We start from the raw sequence: 18,543 nt of genomic DNA, 5'->3' as shown, positions 1-18,543 counted from the left end.
GACAGAAGTGAGTCTCTCCACTTTAATATACTTTTACTCCCACCTCTGAACATTGGCGTCCATGAGAGCGACCTTTGGAGACAGTCTGAGAAATAAGGATTTTTCATTAAAGCTTTGAAATATCATTCAGAGCCTGCAGCTTTCAGATGTACAGTATATGTGCAAAACCTTTACGCCACGCCAGGAAGATACAGGCTAAGAGTGATTTAAAAATACTGAATTTCCATGTTTCTATTTTTTTCTTTTAGCAAAAAAAGATAAATTGTTATATTTTGTGTGGACTGAAATCGCTCATGAACTACTACGTATTTGGTCAGTGCTACATATTTGGTCATAAATTAAGTTTTAAAATCTGGATTCAGGTTACGCTTCATAATACATTGTAAACACATCCTTGAGCAGTAGATCTGAGATGAAATATGAATTGCTAATGTATGAAACTATATGAATATCATGCATTTTACAATAGTTTGGAAAGTTCATTAAACATTTTCCCACCTAAATAGACAAAACATATACTTAATAGTGTTGTGTCCTTGCTCTTCTGGCCTGCATTGCATAGGCACACTGTTGCTGAAAGAGGTAAATAATTCCCTGATGTAAAACCTTTGACTGTCCCTGCAGGTATAAAGCATTATGAAACTACAATTTGTATTAAATGGACAATTCGAAATTTTGCACATAGAGCCTCATTTCCTAGTGAGCCAAAGTGTTGGAGACGTGTGGAGACACTTTTTTAAATTCCATCCAGTCCCTGTATTTGCAGAGGTCGCTAGTGCTAAGCAAATCTGTTATTACACCAGACTGTCGATGTGAAAGTCTGTGTTGATAGAAACTAACTAAACTAAACTAAAACTAACCTTGCATTGCATGAACTGTCGCATGTTGAGGGACTATTTTCTCATATATCAGTCTGCCACTGCCAAGCTTTCTATCAGGAAGTACAACTCACTGCTGCTGCTCACACATAAATCCTTCAAATGCAAGGTTGGTTTTACTTCTAAACTTATTATATCGACACAGACATTTATATCGATAGTTTGGCATAATAATAAATTTGCCTCGGGTGTTTTGTGGAGTGGGTAAGACTGTTTTTAGTGGCAGGCTAACTATGGCCATTAACATGCACTAGCCTAGCACCAGCGACCTCTGCAAATACAAGGACTGGATGGAATATTAAGAAATATTCTCCACGTCTTCAACACTCTGGCTCACTCGGAAATAAGGTCCTATGTCCAAAATTCTGAACTGTCCCTTTAATTTGGTAAGATTATTTCATTACAGAGATAATTTAACCTTTAACTGCCAACATTATGTGAGACTGAGATCTATAAATACATTTAGCATGGCATAGTGTGTGGTATAGGTGTATATAAGCCCCTCTAGATTTATTTTTCCAATTTTTGTGATTTCTTTTGTTCATAGCAAACTATTTTTAGCTATATTTGGGAGACTTTCCCTCCACAAACAATATGCAAAATCTTTCTTCTTTTTGTCAAAACACAACAAAGGAAACAACTCTCAAAAAGGCGAAAAGAATGGCTCCAGATCAATCTGCTTATTATAATATTTACCGCAAAGGTCTCGAGTTGCACACACCTTCCAGTCATAAATATGTTTCCCTCACAGAGAATGACATTGTGAGGTGCTAATTAGCCTGTGCTACTGTGTGCTAGCGAGGTGCAAAAACCTGGAGTTCAAAAATAACAATTTGGAGACAGAGGATGGGAGGAGGCACCAGTGAGATTACAAGAGCATTTTCAGCATATCACCAGTGCTTTTTTCATGCTTTTGCTGTGAAAACACAATAAAGAAAACTCAAACTCCTTCTCCATGACTTAATAAAGTACAGCAAACCTAAAATATTAAAACACCTATATCAGATGGGAACCATGCAAGCCCTTGTTATTGCAGAACCCTCTCAGTGTTTGTCTAATGGTCTTATAAGGATAGAGTGGGCACTTTGTGGGTGATATTAAATTTTAAGGATACCAGCGCTTCTGTCACACGTGGGAATACCTTTCATATGAGTCTGTTTTGTTGTTCATTTACTGGTGGAAGGTGGATTTTTGGGAAGGGTGGCATGGGAGAGGAGCAGAGACAAAAGCAGAGGACTTAGAAGCGTGGAGATTTGAAATAGAAGTTGGGATTGTTTTTATAGAGGTGCAAATTGTAATTAAAGAGATGCATTGTTTCTTGTCTGTTTGAGTCTGCTTGGCTGTGAATAGTGTGGGCTGCTCTGACTCACAATGGGAATGAATGCAATTTAGTTTGTAATTACTGTATTCATGAAACAGAAAGATCGTTGATTTATGCTTTAATATTAATGACACTGGGCAGTTTTGGACAATTAAAGTCAGTCAGTACAGAACTGAGAGCAGTTATCAGATGTGTGGTGCCTGAACAAGTAAAAGGAAATATAGTGAAATTATTCAACATTAACTAAGTGTATCTAAGTGTAACGGAATCACAGGGTCCCTCAAGATTCGATACATAGTTCATGATGCGATATTCTCATGACATACAGTAGATATATTGATATATTGCACATGATTCTCTGTGATATATTGCTGTTTTTAAGAACCAAATATATTTTAGCAACAGTATTTTTTTGTTCAAACACTACTTGTGCAAAGTTCATATGAAATACATTTCTTTTATTGATCAAAATAGTGAATATGTCAAGTGTATTACATAAACAAGTTTCCTTTCACTAAATAAGCAGCAAAATTGTAGAGCCAGTCACACAAAAAAATTCCTAAAGGATAAAAAAAACATACTCTTGGCAATATATTGATACAGCAGCCCACAAGTAAAAGCACTGTATCACCAAATTTAATATCACGATATATAGATATTTCAATATTAAATCTGTGTATTTCTTTGACATGTCTTAATATAGACAAACAACTAAATAATTTTAATAAAAGACAATGTATATTCCTCATCTGTTATTGGATTTTTGACAGCAGGGCGCAGCATATGCACATAATATTATGAATAACTTTCCTTGAGACAAATATTCTCTTATCATAGAAGCAGAGTCGAGATTTTTCCTCTTTCTGAGACATTTGGGAGAATGTATTGGCTCCAGTATTTTGAGTACGCATTTCAAATATTGTAAATCAGAGTGTGATGGGTACAGGGGAAAAGTATTTCATAAATATTGTTTTCTGTGCTGAAATGAAGAGACATGTTTGTAGAAATCTTGACAAACTGTGGTTGAGCAAACGGCTGAAACTGCCAAAAATACAAGTTGGCAAATTAACAGTGTTGTCCTTTGAGGGAGCTGAGAAAGTGCCATCTCCACAAATCTCCCTTCCCCTCCACTCTTCCTCTCATCCTCTTCTCCTCTGCCCTCTGTCATATTCTCTTTTTTTCTTGTCTTCTAATTGTTCCTTTGTCTCTCTTCTCTATGTTCTCCCTTCTTTTATTTCCTCTTCTCCATCCTTCATTCTTTACATTGTTCCTCTCCTTCGTTCATCTCATTCCATGTACCTCCTCTCCCCTCTCTTTTTCTCCTCTACTCCACTTCTTCCTCTACCTTCTCTCCTCTCTATCTCCTCCCTCTCTTACATCTTTCCTCCACTCCTCCCTCCTTCCTGTCTCCCCTCCTTTCCTTCCTCTTGACTCCCTCTCCTACTCATCCCTTTTTGCTCTATTTCTTCTTCCTCCCCTGTCTCCCTCTATCTATTCATTTCTCCCTCCTCTCTCTTTCCCGCTTTCTTATCCTTCCTGTCTCTCTCCCTCACCCTCTCCCTCCCTCCCTTTCTCTCTTTACCTCCCTCCCTCCCTCTCTCCGCTCATGTGAACCCCTCTCTTGTGCCGACACCCTACAGATGGGAACCAGCAGATCCTCTCATTAGCCTGCACTGCTCTGCTCTTCTCAGAGTGTTCTCTCTGTTTTAAATGGGAATCTGTGTAAACCTCAGTCCAGAGGATCCTGTGGCTCACACGGCCGGCTTCATTACAACACAAAGACAGTGAAGGAGAGAGCTACTCAAACTATGCATTCATTCAAAGTACCCAGAAGAAAAAGGACAAAGAATTGCTCTCATTCAAAACACTTCACACTTATAAGAAGCTGTTGTTTTTATGCCAAACTGGACAAAGACAGATCAAAAGTTTAAGGTCAATTCATGTTCTAGCAGTAATAAACATTGAAAATACTAAATATTTCCTTTGTATATTGTAGTCATTTGATGGTGTCTTAGTCAAACAAACTATATATATAAGATTGTAGGGATATATTTACCACAACAGAAAGGAGAATGCATGAAGTGAGGAAGGGAGTGAGTCTGGAGTTGGGAATAACGAGGCAGTTTAATCTACCTCTTCATTTACGATGGTGCTTCTTTCTTTAAATACTATTTTCTCATGTGATATTGTATCAGTTATCAGAGCTTTCACCACACTTTCTTTTAGTCAATAAATTGATGCACAGGGCATGTCTTTGTTCAACCAACCAAGAATGTATTTGATTTGATCCCTGATTACAGCCTTGATAGTTTTGTTCTGGAGGTGCAAAGTTATTGATTACACAGTGGTGCTAAGCTACTTCAGCAACCACAACTGCCCTGAGGTTTTGTTTATAAAGTATACATACACTACCATTCAAAAATTTGGACACACCTGATTCAATGTACTTTTTTTGGTATATTTTTGGGGGAGGGGTTGTAGTAGTAGTAAAGAAAAAACTACAAATAACCATACTAAATGTTTTTCGACACGCAAACTACGGCTACTTTGAGCATTTGAAACTAAATTAAATTAAAATATACAAATACATATATTTTTACTACATAATTCCATGTCTTATTTCATATGTTTGACATCTTCTGTAGGCATCTAAAATGTAGAAAGTAGTAAAAATAAAGAACATAGAATGACAAGTTTGACTGTGTGCCTTCCCTGTTAAGTTTGTGATCATAAAGTCAACTTGTAGTGGAAAGAAGCAGTTCAGTCCAAAAACTCAGAACTTTATGTGTTGGGGCTTTCATAGATTGAGGAAGTTTGACACTTTTAGTAAGAATTCAACTTAAAAATGGATAAATGCAAGCCCTGGACTGACATAAAGAATTCAAGCTGTGTGAAGTGTCTTGCCCAAAGACAGTATGCACTAGTCAGAGCTCGAATTGAATTGACAACCTCTGTGTTTATGTGCAATGGATTTTTTTCTGCGTGTACAGTTCATTAGTTCATTTTACTTTGTCTGCGTTCTGCCCTGCATCCTTTATTATTTTATTTGATACAATAAAACATTATTATTTCTTCTTCAGAGACAATATATTGACATGTATAGTAGCTCTTTTATTTTAGCTGTTTAGGTTCAATAATTCATGTGTGAAACAAACATGGATATTGATTGTGTGAGTTCTGCGTCTGTAAGATTAATCTGTGGATTTCATGTTCTCCCTGTGCTATATTTCATCAACAAATAGTATTTTTTACATATGCAATTCTATCTTTGTACATGAAAATTTTACTTAATGATTCCCACAGTCATTTCCAGTGCATTGTGGGTAACAATAATATAGGGTGAGCACTGGGAATTAATTAACAAAGCTCATATGAATTTCGTTTGGCTTTTACACGTGTGAAAGGTCAAATTGTTCTGTACATTTCTGGTACATTTCTATTTAAGTCAGAAAATACACAGAAAAACTTCACGAATGTCTCACTTTTGGTTTCCTGAAAGACTCTCATGTCTGTGAAAACTGTCAGTTACTATTTAAGGTAAAAGGAGGAAAAATAAAGTGTATAGCAGCAGGGTAGACTACACTGACAAAAAATAATATCTGAATGTTGTTTATTAGCCCAGTGATATCATAGAAGTAATTTAGTTAAAGCGCATACAGCTTTTCATGTTTTTCAGTTAGTGAAAAATATGAAAAGAAACATACAACCAGGAAATAAAATCATAAACCTGAAAAAAATAAAATAAATAACTGCAAAAAATCTAACAAAATAAATATACAACAGGGCAATTTTTTAAATAATTTTTTGTAAAAGCTTGCAAAAAATGTAATGTTATAATGTTTTAGTAAAATGAGTAGTCTAACCTCATAAGTCATAATGCACTTTAAATCCACCTGTCAATCACTGGTGCGCTGTTAGACTGCGGGTGTTGGTGGGGAAAAGTGTCAATGTTTGAACATAGAGATGTGTTAAATAGAGAAGTACTGAATGACACTATAGTGGTACAAGACCATTTTTTCACCCAACCACAAGAACAAATGATTTTGTTGTTGAGTTGAGATTTGTTGTGAACAGAATGGAAAGTTATCGGCTAAAAAGGAACACATTTTTGTTGTATATCTGACAAATATAGGTAAGAGATAATATATCACCTTGACACATTTAAATGGTAATTTCCATCAGCAAAAAAGAATCTGATAAGAAGACATGATGAGTAATCTTTAAGGGCCCATATTACACTGTTTTCTGATTTATGTTCTAATACTGTTTCCCCACCAAAGCATATCTGGAGTTGTGTTTTGTTTCATTCAGACATGTTTAGGCTGTGTTCTTCACTCTGTTTCATGTGGTGATGTCGTGTAGCAATACAGAAAGTGCTCCACTGTGTTTTTAGACTAACTCTATCCCTACCCTTCACTAGAATTATTTGGATAATTTCAGCCAGTGTCTACTGAACTAAAGGTGAATGGAGCTGTTAACTAGAAAACTACTGCTTCATGACATCACAAGATGGAACAGAACATGTTGATTTTAAGAGATTTAACAGACTAATAATAAAGCAAACATGACTACGGGTATGTTTTGGTAACCAGGTTAGGATCACCTAGTGCCTCCGCTCAATTTCATTTCTCTTCAGTGACTAGGTTAGTAATCGGAATACACTAGATGGTTTGCAAGAACCCTGGAAGTTGTAGACCACGCACCAGCCAATCAACAAAGAGCTGTGAAGCCATGACGTCAAACTCAAGCACCTGTCTGGGTCCCTTTTGTGCTACAGCACAACAGTAAACAAAGTGGTCGAGATGGATGTAGACGAAGACATACATTCCGTGTTGGCAACGATTCCCAAGATCAAGGATTTAAAGCCAGAACAAAGAGAATTGGTGAGAGTTTGGTGAATTTTATCAAGGGGAAAAACATTATTGCCCTTCTTCCTATGGGATTTGGTGCATTACATACGTCACAACCAAATAGCAGTGATTGGCTAAATAAAAAAGTACCCGCCTACCGTCAAGCGAATGAATCCTAATGCTGAGGTCAGACAGTTTCCACAAAGTGAAACCAGCTGATGAATCAGGCTAATGTTTTGGAGGAGGGAACAGCATTATAACAAGTCTTAAAGCTCAAGAGTGAATTTTGTGTAATATAGGAACTTTAAAGATGCACTGTAACTTTACTGGTGGAGAGTCCATTACCTGTTTCTCTCCATGGAGATATTGTCTGGAATATTCCACAGTATGGCACAACATTTATTTATCTCTAGGTGACACCACAGGTCCAAGTTATCTGTCAGATCTGTGGACAGGTGGGCCCACTCACAGTAAGAATGCAAGTTTTTAAGTCAATAAAGACAGATGTTACTGAGTAAATGCAAGATGGATGTTTATGCCATACTGTGGAACATTCCAGACAAAACAATAACATCTCCATGGAGACAAGCAGGTAGCAGACTCCAGTAGAAACTTAGACAGTGCACTTTTAAATGAAAAATGAATTGGTAAAGCTAACATCCTGAGGTCAACATACATTTATAACTATAGGTGCACCTTATCTTACATACCTGAATGGACACATCGCTGTAGGAGCCACCAATGACTCCTGAGATGGCAAGAGGGACTTCGTTCTGGATGGGCCGGGACCCGTCGGGGCAGATGAAGCCTGGGTCGTGCACTTTGGTCAGAGATGCCCTCACGAACTCTAAGGCTTGCTCCAGAGCGTACATGTCCTTGGAGCAGGTGTCCAGAATATGAGCCCCCAACTGCAGCCCGGGCAAGATGCGATCATTAGCATTGATCTCATCCAGAGCTAGCAACATGGCTTCTAGTCTCTGTATGCCTCTCTCTTCATTTATTTTCCCACAATCCTCGGTACCGTCACCTTTTTCGTGCACAGGGAATAGTCCGCCGATTACCAAGTCTCCTTCGATGATGATCTCACGCTTGGCTGTAGGGGACAGTCTGGAGATGCTTGGTAAAACGCCTGGTAGGAGCAGTTCAAGTAGGATCACATGGAGGGGCCAGTAATGTGTCAATTTACCGGGTTTTGGAAATGTCTCAGGGCAATGCAGCATTCTCGTCATGGTAAAGTAACTGGACTGGAGCCTTTAGATGGATGCGTAATTTTCACAGTTGTTGGAGGAAGTTGGAGGGAGGTGCTTGAACATGTTTGAAAGAGCCTGGGTGACAAAAGATAAAATGGAATGATAAGTTAGTCAGACAGAATCTGGGAGTGTAATGTGATCCTCAGATATGTTACAGACACATAATGGCATTTGTATTGATGCAGCTGTTGAGACAGTTTTATCAGGTGGCATGCTCTCATACATAAGACATAAGAGGACAGGCTATTTTCATTACAACAGAATCATGTATGCAATTCTCAGTCAACTATGGCAAAATGCTGATACAGTACACTTGTAATAGCTGTAAAAAAAAAAAAAAAAAAAAGGGGTGGGGGGAAATCAGAAAGTAAAGGTGCCTCCGCTCAATTTCATTTCTCTCCAGCGACTAGGTCAGGAATCGGAATACACTAGACGGTTTGCAAGAACTCCGGAAGTTGTAGATCGTGCACCAGCCAATCAGCGAAGAGCTGTGAAGCCATGACTGGGTCCCTTTTGTGGAACAGCACAACAATAAACAAAGGGGTCAATATGGATGTAAAGAAACCATACATTCTGTGTTGACAATTCCCAAGATCGAGGACTTAATTTAAAACTGGAATATAGAGGATGTTTGGTGAATTTTATCAAGGGGATAGACATTATTGCCCTTCTGACTATGGGATTTGGGAAAAGCTTAATATATCAGTTAGCCCTGTTAGCGGCGCATTTCATAGGCCACAACCAAGCGATTGGTTAAATAAAAAGTAACTGTCTACCGTGGAGTGAACGAATCCTAATGCTGCGAGGTCAGACGGTTTCTACGAAGTGAAACCGGCTGATGAATCAGGCTAACACTATGCACCTTTTCTGGTGTTTATCAAATTACAAGTGTTTTTATTGCTTAACAATTCCTTGAAAAACATGTATTCTTATCTCTACAAATCTGACCTGTAACTTGGCTTGGTAGAGCTGTCTGTTTGTCTCCACTGGGACTGCAGTAGTGAGACATTATAGACCAGACTTGGGCATTGTGCAGCTCCCGGACCACAAACGGCCCTTTGGTTGACTCTGACCAGCCTGTGTATCATTTGGAATTACAAAATAAACATATTTAATAATTTTACCTCATGCATGGACTAAACTGCATTGCTTTTATTTTAGAGGTGTTTTTCTTAAATTATATTTTTGGTAACTTCCTTTTTCATTGCTTAGTCATAACATGAACTCTTACCCGTCTTACCAGCGTGTCAAAACAATGATATTTGGTGCTTTTTATAAAGAAATACAATTAATATTTTGCAGAATTGAGTTAAGCATTTTGGCCTGGCCCTCCACAATATTTTCTGTTTTACATGTGGCCCCATGGAAAACATAATTGCCCAAACATGTTATAGACAAAGCAATGCCAAGCAGGTTGCAGACTCCCCACTAGAAAAGTTAGATATTGCACATTTAATATTGTCACTTTGTTTGTGCCTTTAATACCAATTTGAGGTATTGTAATCACAATATATAATCCTAACCAGGTTGAAAAAATACCCAAGCTAATCTTTCATGTACACTGACATAGGGAAAAATAATGCCTCTTACTGGATAGAGCTTTCAACCCACATATTTACTCCATATTATTATTAGCATATTCTGTACTACCAAACTACTTCTGAACACATCTTTATCATTGTGAGACATTGCTTTTTTTATCTATGCTTTCCCAGTGCACCAAGCTGACTAATTTACTTCTGCATTGACGAGATATGTTATGTACTTCTCAGATAAAGTGTAATATTGAGCAGATATGACACACACAGCCAATAACCGCGTGAATGAGTGCGGTTGCCATAGAAACCAGGAGTAAGTAAAAAGTATGAGTTTCGCTGCAGTGAAGGGCAGCCAGACGTATAGGCTATGTGCAGTTCAATGGCCTGGAGTGCCCATCCGAAAACATGCGGCACTGCTGGATGATCCATGTCTAGCTTTAGGCACTCCTGCATTTTAAGATATTTCTGAACACTATGATATTCTAGTTATTTCATCCACATTTAAAGGATCAAGAAAAAACAAAACAAAAGAAATATAGATTTTCCTGAATGAGTAAATGGTCCAAATTTATTATACAACACTTTTCTTCCTTGAAGGCACTCGAAGCACTTTACATCAAGGAACTACTCACTCATTCACACACCAGAGTACACAGATACTGGGGTGAGCCAGGCTAAGTGTCTTGCCCAAGGACACAATACAAGTATTCACCCAGAGAAATACATCTTCTGGTGCATTTTCTGCCACCTGCTTGTCTCTATAGAATTAGAAGCAGGTGATGTCACTGTATTTGTTCACTAAAGATATTTGGTGAGTTCAGATTTTTATATAATACAATTCATTCAAGCATGGCACTATAGCAACAGACTCTGCTCTTTATACATCTCTACTGAACAATACTATTTTAAACCCACCAACTAACCACAAGCCAAGAAACTTCCTTTGTTGTTTGTTTTTTCTAATCTTAGACTTGAAAAAATTAGATAAACGCTGTGTGGTTCTGAACAAAAATTCTATAAGGTGTGGAAATCTTTTTTCGATAAATCATTAACATCTGCTAGCCCTTGATGGCTTTCTTTATTTTCTATTCAACCTATATTAAAATTTTTGTATGTGTGTCGATTTGTTTTATGGGCTTTGTGTATTTTTAATTTGCAGTGCAATTAATTGTATTCTGCAGTGGTGACAGCAGAGGTGGGTGGAGGCATTGGGTATTTTTCTGTGTGTGGCATTTTAGTTTTTTTTTCCTCCATTATATTGTGAAATTAATAAATATATTTAAACACAAACTTGCTGTTTCTTGTATGTGCAATACAAAATGAAATCATTTCTACAATAATAGGTACTTGTGGTAAATATCAATCATAGTTTTAAATTTAGGACACATGGCAGTTCGTGATGTATTGCAGGAAGTACTGAGTTCTAGAAATGAATACCTCTGTCTTCACTTTACAAAATTCCCTCCCAAATTCAAAGACAATTTACCAGCAATAAATACTCTTTTTAATATTTTGAACACTGATTTAACAGAATAAATGTGTTTGCAGTCTAGTTTCAAGTTATGCTATTATAACATATTATTATATATTTACATGCTGTACATGCTGTAATAAATACACATAAACATAATATAAACTTCATAAAAATCCTAAACAAAAATTCTCAAACTAGGGGAAAATTACTTTTGACCTTTTTTTAGTTTAACCTCGCACATGCACTTTAAAGGATATGGTTAAGCATGATCTGGAGCGATCATTCAAAGTTTGATTTCAAATAGATATATGGTATTTACATATAGATTAGAAGGAAATATTGGAAAAGCCTGGAGAGCCTGGCTAAGATATGACACAGAGAGCCTTTATTAGCAAACAGTAGGGGGCTTATTAGAATCTTTATCTACTCTGCCACAGACAATGTAATATGAATTAATATTGAAGAGATGTGAGAGATATTACGAGTGCGTGTACGACTGTGTTGGCCGACTTTCAACTTACAATGAAAGTACGTACAATTTAAATACTATAAAATTATTTTGTGCATTCATTTAAATCACATGAGGAATCTACCTGCTGGAATTTAGTACTAAAAATAGATACACAGTATGCGTTCAGATTTCATGATGATTTGGTGGAATGAAAAAGGGATAGATTACAACTTGATAAAATGTTGATGAACGCAGATATATTAGAGGAGATAAGACTGAAGAATATAAAATGACTATATTAAAAATTCATTCAACAGTTCCAGTGTAATATGTTTTTTGTTACGAGAATAGTTATACTTAATACGCAAAAACCTGATATGTAATAAAATGAACTATTATACATTTATGTATTTTACTCATTACTTATTTACTCATCCATTTATAGCATTTGATGAAATCATTACAGCATTCACAATTTCACACAAAACATCACTGTGACTAAATTTGGACTAAACCCTGAACTGAACCAGGATTAGGTCAGGACTAAACCAGGACTAGAACAGGAACAAAACAAGTCTACATCAGGACTAAACCAGGTTCAAACCTCTTCCACCTCCCTCCTTGTGTTAATCACCATATTGGTTATTCCACATTGCTCATGAGTTTAAATTGCTGTTTGTGCATGTCTTTGACTAAACCACTGTCCGAGGTGTAAAGTCCATAGCTGCTGACACAGAATGCAGAAGCTGAAGCAACAATTGCAAAATAGATATATAATTTTAATTTGGCTTAGAAGGTGAATGGTTAATGTGCTAAACTCTGAATAAAAGTCCATAACACATCCAGGATAAACCGGCACTGGTGTTTGGCTTGGCTCTGTAACATGGTCCTATTCTTAGCTCGGAGGTGAGAGAGTGATGAAGACGAGTATATGAGAACTGCCCTGGTCTGTCTGCAGCAGATGGGGGCTCATGGTGCTAAGACTGGGTCATGTCCAAATTAATGGTGCTGTAAAACACAGCCAATTAGACAAGACCTGAGTAAATAGGACAGAACCCACAACCCAGCAGGACGTCCAGAAGAAAGAAGTGACTAGGACCTTAGATGTCAACATGAAGCATGGATTTACTCTGCCATTAGAACTGCTTTGTAAATAAAAGGGGAATGATGGAGTGGTATAGCTTTTTGCCTGGACCATCAAGTATGGCATTTATCTCCATAGAGACAAGGAGGTGAAGTTACAGGTGACGTCTGTGGAGAGGCAAACCCCCAAGCCATTTATCACAATGAAAACACTGTAATTTAATAAACAGATAGACACGTTTACTGCCATACAATATAACATTCCAGGAAAAGCAATAATATATCCATGGAGACAAGCAAGTGGCAAAAGACCCATCATAAATGTTACATAGAGAACTTTTAATCCATAACCAGTAATACTGCATTTATACTTTTATATACAAGAAGTTGGCTGATCCAACTTAGATCTTTTAAAAAATTGTGGTGCTTAATACAATATGGTGTGATTTTGAGGCCCAATCCTATCTTGGACAACTTTTGCGGTTACACTTTTTCTGGGAAATGGGGCTAACAGCAAAGCATGTTGGTGTACAAGAAACCAGTTTTTCATTATAACAATATTTTACCAGTAATTTCAGCTTCCTGAACATTGAACTTTTCTGCAGACAAATTATGCAATCACTGCAATTATAGGACAAAACACGCTAATGTACAAATTGAATCATTTGATGCAATCATATGAAATGATAGGTGCTTTTTATAATATATATTTCATACCAAATACCTGATACAATCCTTTATATCAAGGCTTGAGATGGGCACATGAAGATCCTTGTTAAATTGATATGGGTAGATTATTGCACCAGTGTTAACCTTCTTCTGAATAGTAAGAAACAGTAAATCTTTTGCTGCATGCAGATGGGGAGGACTTGCTTATATCTCAAGTCTCCTCTATCAGGCTTTGATCACATCATTAGAAGTATCTTAATGTAGCCACTCACTGTCGCTCTATGCAGCCACTTTGCTCCGCGGCACAATATTCCCTCTGAAATCCAAGTTCAAAAAGAAAAAGGCATGGTGCTTTATTCCGAGCTGATACACAGATGCACAGGGAGGATGTGGACCAACATTAACACAGAGAAACGGGTTCTGATTTTACATCAATGGTCCTCAGTCTTTGAAAAAAAAAAACTCCTGCCATCATAGAAAATATTTTAACTACCAATATACCATAATATAATATAATATAATATAATATAGCACTACATAACTTTACAGTGTATATTATGATGAGACATGAGAAAAGAATTCTGCATCTTTAATCTAAAGCAGTAGTAGACTAGTAAGCAATAAAGACAAAAATTAGAATAGATTTGCCTAAAAATCTACATTCATTTTAGAGGAACCCTGCTGTACCCTCAGAATCAGCCCACATATCACTACTGGTATCTGAACTTTGAGAACTTCTTCTAATCAGATAATTCTGTTAATTTAATTTAAAAAATATGATAAACTTCTAGTCTAGTCTAGATTGACGCTTTCCTGGGAAAATAACACTAAAGGAGCTTGCTTTGTACCACCAGTGAGACCCACACCACAGTTTGAGAACCCATGTCTTATTCTAAATAGGTCTATAGTGTGTAATGGGATGACTCACAGCAAAGTGGCCTCTAGCGACAGTGACTGGTGTTGTACAGTGCACGCTAAATGATGTAACTCGGGCGAGAAAATAAGAACAGCAGGAGGTTAAGGGCAGGTGGAGGTTGTCAAACAGACTCAACATATGGTAAAATAACATCTGTGTTTGAATTTAGCTTTAAGAGATGATGAACACTGACGTCTGCAGGAGTGGAAAGAAACTAATTACAAACACTCAAGTAAATGTAACTGAGAAGATTTTAAGGATAACTTCACTTTTGGATTTTGATTTTAATTATGCAGTGGTACATGTACTTGAGTAGAAGTTAGAGAGTTTTCTAACGGCTGTCTCTGGTCCTTTCTAAACCCACAAACACATAACAGAGCTAGGAGAATATGCAGATTCTGTTTTAAAACTTCTTCTTTCAGCCTTAAATGGTTTAATTAATCATGTATAAAGGTCTGATTGAGGTCTAGAATACTATTAAAATTGTATAAAATGTAACATAGAGTAGAAGTACTAGTTTAGATTAGCTCATTCATTCACATACTTTATACTTTTACCAAATTGGTAACAGTATTTTGTACTAGTCATCAGTTGTTATTCTATGTACCTTTACTTTTAATTAAGTATATGGCAATTTTATGATCCAAACATGTCATCAAACCTAATATTTAAAATGTGGATAGGACTATGAAAAAACTTGAGAAAGTCTTAATTACTTTCTCACAGCCAATATTTGCAGGTTGTCATATTGGTATTGACTCGGGAGCAGCTAATCCATCCATCTGCGCATCATAGAAGACGCCAATACAAATAAATCCCATTGAGAGAAAACAACAAAATCGGAAAACAAAAAATATAGCTACAAGTTTGGGGAAATGTTCTGTATTTCTTGATGTTACGTGGGGGATAAACCTCAACATATGCATGAGATACTAACGTTAATTATGACATGTTCCAACACATTTAATTATTTTACTCATTACAAAATAATGATTGCAATAATGTGAACCAGTGATTGATTGATTTATTGTCACTGAATGAGAAAACAAAGATTGAAATTGTAATTAGCAAATCCCCTCTGCACAGACACACTGCATATGAAAGACACAACATTTATATAAGGCTGAAATTGAACAATAGTCAGTTGGTCTGTTTTCTACACATAGCACATCATCAAACCCCATGAGAGAGGGTTTCCAGTGCCTATATGATCTTCACCTTATGACTCAATCGCTCACTAAGATACATACACTGCATATTATTTTTGTATACTGCCTTGCCTAATTATTTTCACTCACTGAAACATTATAACCACATAGTAATTTGTAGTGGTGGACTGTAATAGCAACGCCACTTCCAATAAGTTGAATGAAGCTTTGATTATTTGAAGCACACGTTGAGACTGCACCACACACAATCTCGATTTCTTAACCATCCAGTTGTTATAAATAGAACTCTTAACAAAAGCATGTAACAAGGATTTGTAAAAACTGAAAAAGTTCCCTAAATTTGAAATGGTGTTACTGCATGGTGTACAGATCCACAGTGATTTTTGCTGTAAAAACATCATAATTAATTCAGCTGTACAAATCACGACAATAAATAATGGAAGAAATTAGCGTGTAGTTCTGGTATTTACTGAGACAAAATAAGTGTCAGTGTTGCCATAATGAAACTAACAGAGTGTCTTGGTAAAGAATCTAGATTCCTTGGACAATAGTGACAGCAGTAATAGTAAACTTGACATATTATGTAATCACGCTTCACTTTGAAGAGGAACAAACGGCATGTCTACGTTTTTAAAGTTTACGCTGCGTAATTGGGAACGTGAGCAAACCGCTAATTCAAATCTAAGAGAAGAAAATGATTTTGTTAATGTTAACTTGTGGCGCGTAAAAGGTGTAGCTATAAATTGGGTTACGCGTTTAAGAATATGATCTGCAATGAAATCAGTTTTGAAACCGTGAGAAGAAGAAAAAAAATTGGCGTTGATTGATAAGTCTGTGAAACTGAGTGGCAAAAATGCTTACCTGATAGTCGCTCCTAGTCGTGTTTTCCCGGTGTCCTCTCCACCAGCTGTGCGTCTTTGCGAGGGAGATGCTTCATGTGGCGAGCCGTGTCCAGATGTTGCACACTTCTTCGGGCATGTTTGCCAGACTGCCGCTTCGCCTCTTCTTGGTGATCTGTCCTTGGTTCTGAAGCGCGGGCAAGTCTCGTTCAAACAAACTTCTGACTTACCTTTATGTGCAAATCCCGCGATGCATAAAAGGAGAATCCCCCCTTACCTACTCTACTACGCGCGCGCCTTGATGAGAGTCGACGAGGATAAAATGTGTAAAATTGTGATTACGAGCTTTGTATAGAATTTTGTGAAGACGCGTTTGAGTGAAGTTCAAAGAATGGCTACATAGAATCTCGTGGTGGATTGGGTGATCACATGCGCGCGCTCTCTCTTTCTCTCTCTTACTCTCTCTCTCGTGCAGGCTGCCTTGCTCGGTGTAATGAAAGCCAGAGCAGTGTTGTCGCCTCTTCACTCTTCGCTCAGCGTTTGTTCACAAGGTAGCAGCGAAGGGAGCCGAAAATAATGAAACCAATAATAGGCGCGTCTGAGAGCGCGCAAACACTTCTGCGTCTCTCATTTTGACATTTCCCGTGGAGCCAATTTCGTTTGTTCCGATTTGATTCTATATGATAAACGCTCATTAGAATATGTATTCCCATATGTATTTTCTAACTGTGAAAAATGAATGCTTGCCATGTTCGCTATACGAAGAATTTGAAGAATTTGTCCCCATTTACTTCCACCGTCTCATTAGAACTCAAAGGCGATCGAACTGAGTAACAGCCTATGGCATTTCAAACTCTTAATTGGCAGACAGTAAGTTTGTGTGAATCTAAGTGCTCTAGGTGCTTTATGTAACTTTTCTAGTATAGGTCCATCGTCAAGGCTACGTGTCTCCATGGAGATGTTTTGCCTGAAATGTTCTACAGTATGGCATTAAACTTACATTTCATCTTTATTTTATTCAAATGCAATTGTTAATATTTCAAACAATACAATGAAAAGCCCGCATTTTAACTGGGTAGGCCTCTCCACAGATCCAGTAACTTAGTCATCTGGTGGTACCATCTGCTTGTTTTCATACACAAGTTTAATGCTATATTTTGGAACATTCTGGACGAAATAAAAGGTTGAGCTCCTACTTGTCTCCATACAGATCTTACACAAGAAAAGTTGCATAGTGCACCTTTAAAGCTACACCAAGTCACTTTGTGGAGGTGGGTGGTACATAGGGCTGGGTGTCATCAAGAAGTTGACGATACGATACATACCTCGATACATAGGCCACAATATGATAGATATCTCGATACAGTGAACTTTCGATTCGATACAATATATTTCAAATTTATTCGATATGGTTCAATAAAAATAATGGCTAAATCATGGCTGTGATACTAAAAGTCTTTGTTAAATCACTTGCACAAAGTTAATATGAAACACAAACATTTTACTCATCAAAACAGTGAAAATGTCAAATGTGTCGCATAAACAAAAAAACTGTAGCACTGTAACAAAATAATTTTGTAAAATATACCAAAAAATACTCTTGGTGATACATCGATACAGCAGCCAATGATATCGATACTGTATTATCACATCATATGATGCAATATATCAATATTTTGATATTCTTGCACACCCCATTTCATGGACATAGAAAGTTAAAACTACGTATCCACATGCCATAAGAGTCAGGTTTGTGAAGATGTAAGTCCAGTGCAATGAAACATTCAAAATATTAACTTGTATAATAGCTTTTATTTTAATCTATTTTTTGACTTTATGTAATTTCCGCAAAGTGAGTAAAGTGTGAGTGAGTAATGGTGCCTCCATGTGAGTCACCCTGTGTCAAATAGCCTTTGTCTAGATCCCAGTGCAACCCAACTTTGACCCGTGGTTGCTGGGATATAGGCTTTTGCCATCTGAAGTTAGTGAGGCCTACTAGCGTTTGGGACTCTACCAAACAAAAGCCAGTTTGTTGAATTGCTTTGGCTTAATGGGAACATACATGAGCATATTCTATTCCCTATGTAACACACAGAAGTTATGGG

The 18,543-nt window shown here is 37.1% G+C and overlaps 1 protein-coding gene across 1 annotated transcript in view; it reads right to left on the bottom strand.

Moving 5' to 3' along the window:
- The window catches only part of grm2b (glutamate receptor, metabotropic 2b), a 34,254-nt gene extending 17,608 nt beyond the window's left edge, over positions 1-16,646 (bottom strand). Inside the window, exons 1-2 of the mRNA XM_020934236.2 lie at positions 16,461-16,646; positions 7,760-8,374 (exon numbers count right to left, since the gene is read on the bottom strand). Of these exons, the coding sequence (XP_020789895.2) occupies positions 7,760-8,278 (519 nt within the window). The 5' untranslated portion in view covers positions 8,279-8,374; positions 16,461-16,646. The remainder of the gene's footprint in view (positions 1-7,759; positions 8,375-16,460) is intronic.
- Between the last annotated feature and the right edge of the window lie 1,897 nt (positions 16,647-18,543).

The sequence above is a fragment of the Boleophthalmus pectinirostris genome, unplaced genomic scaffold, assembly GCF_026225935.1.
Source record: "Boleophthalmus pectinirostris isolate CB_2022bp ecotype Guang Dong unplaced genomic scaffold, ASM2622593v1 HiC_scaffold_3, whole genome shotgun sequence".
In the NCBI taxonomy this organism is placed as follows: Eukaryota; Metazoa; Chordata; class Actinopteri; order Gobiiformes; family Gobiidae; genus Boleophthalmus; species Boleophthalmus pectinirostris.
Note: the sequence above shows the minus strand (reverse complement) of the source record. Positions and strands in the feature narration are given on the sequence as shown.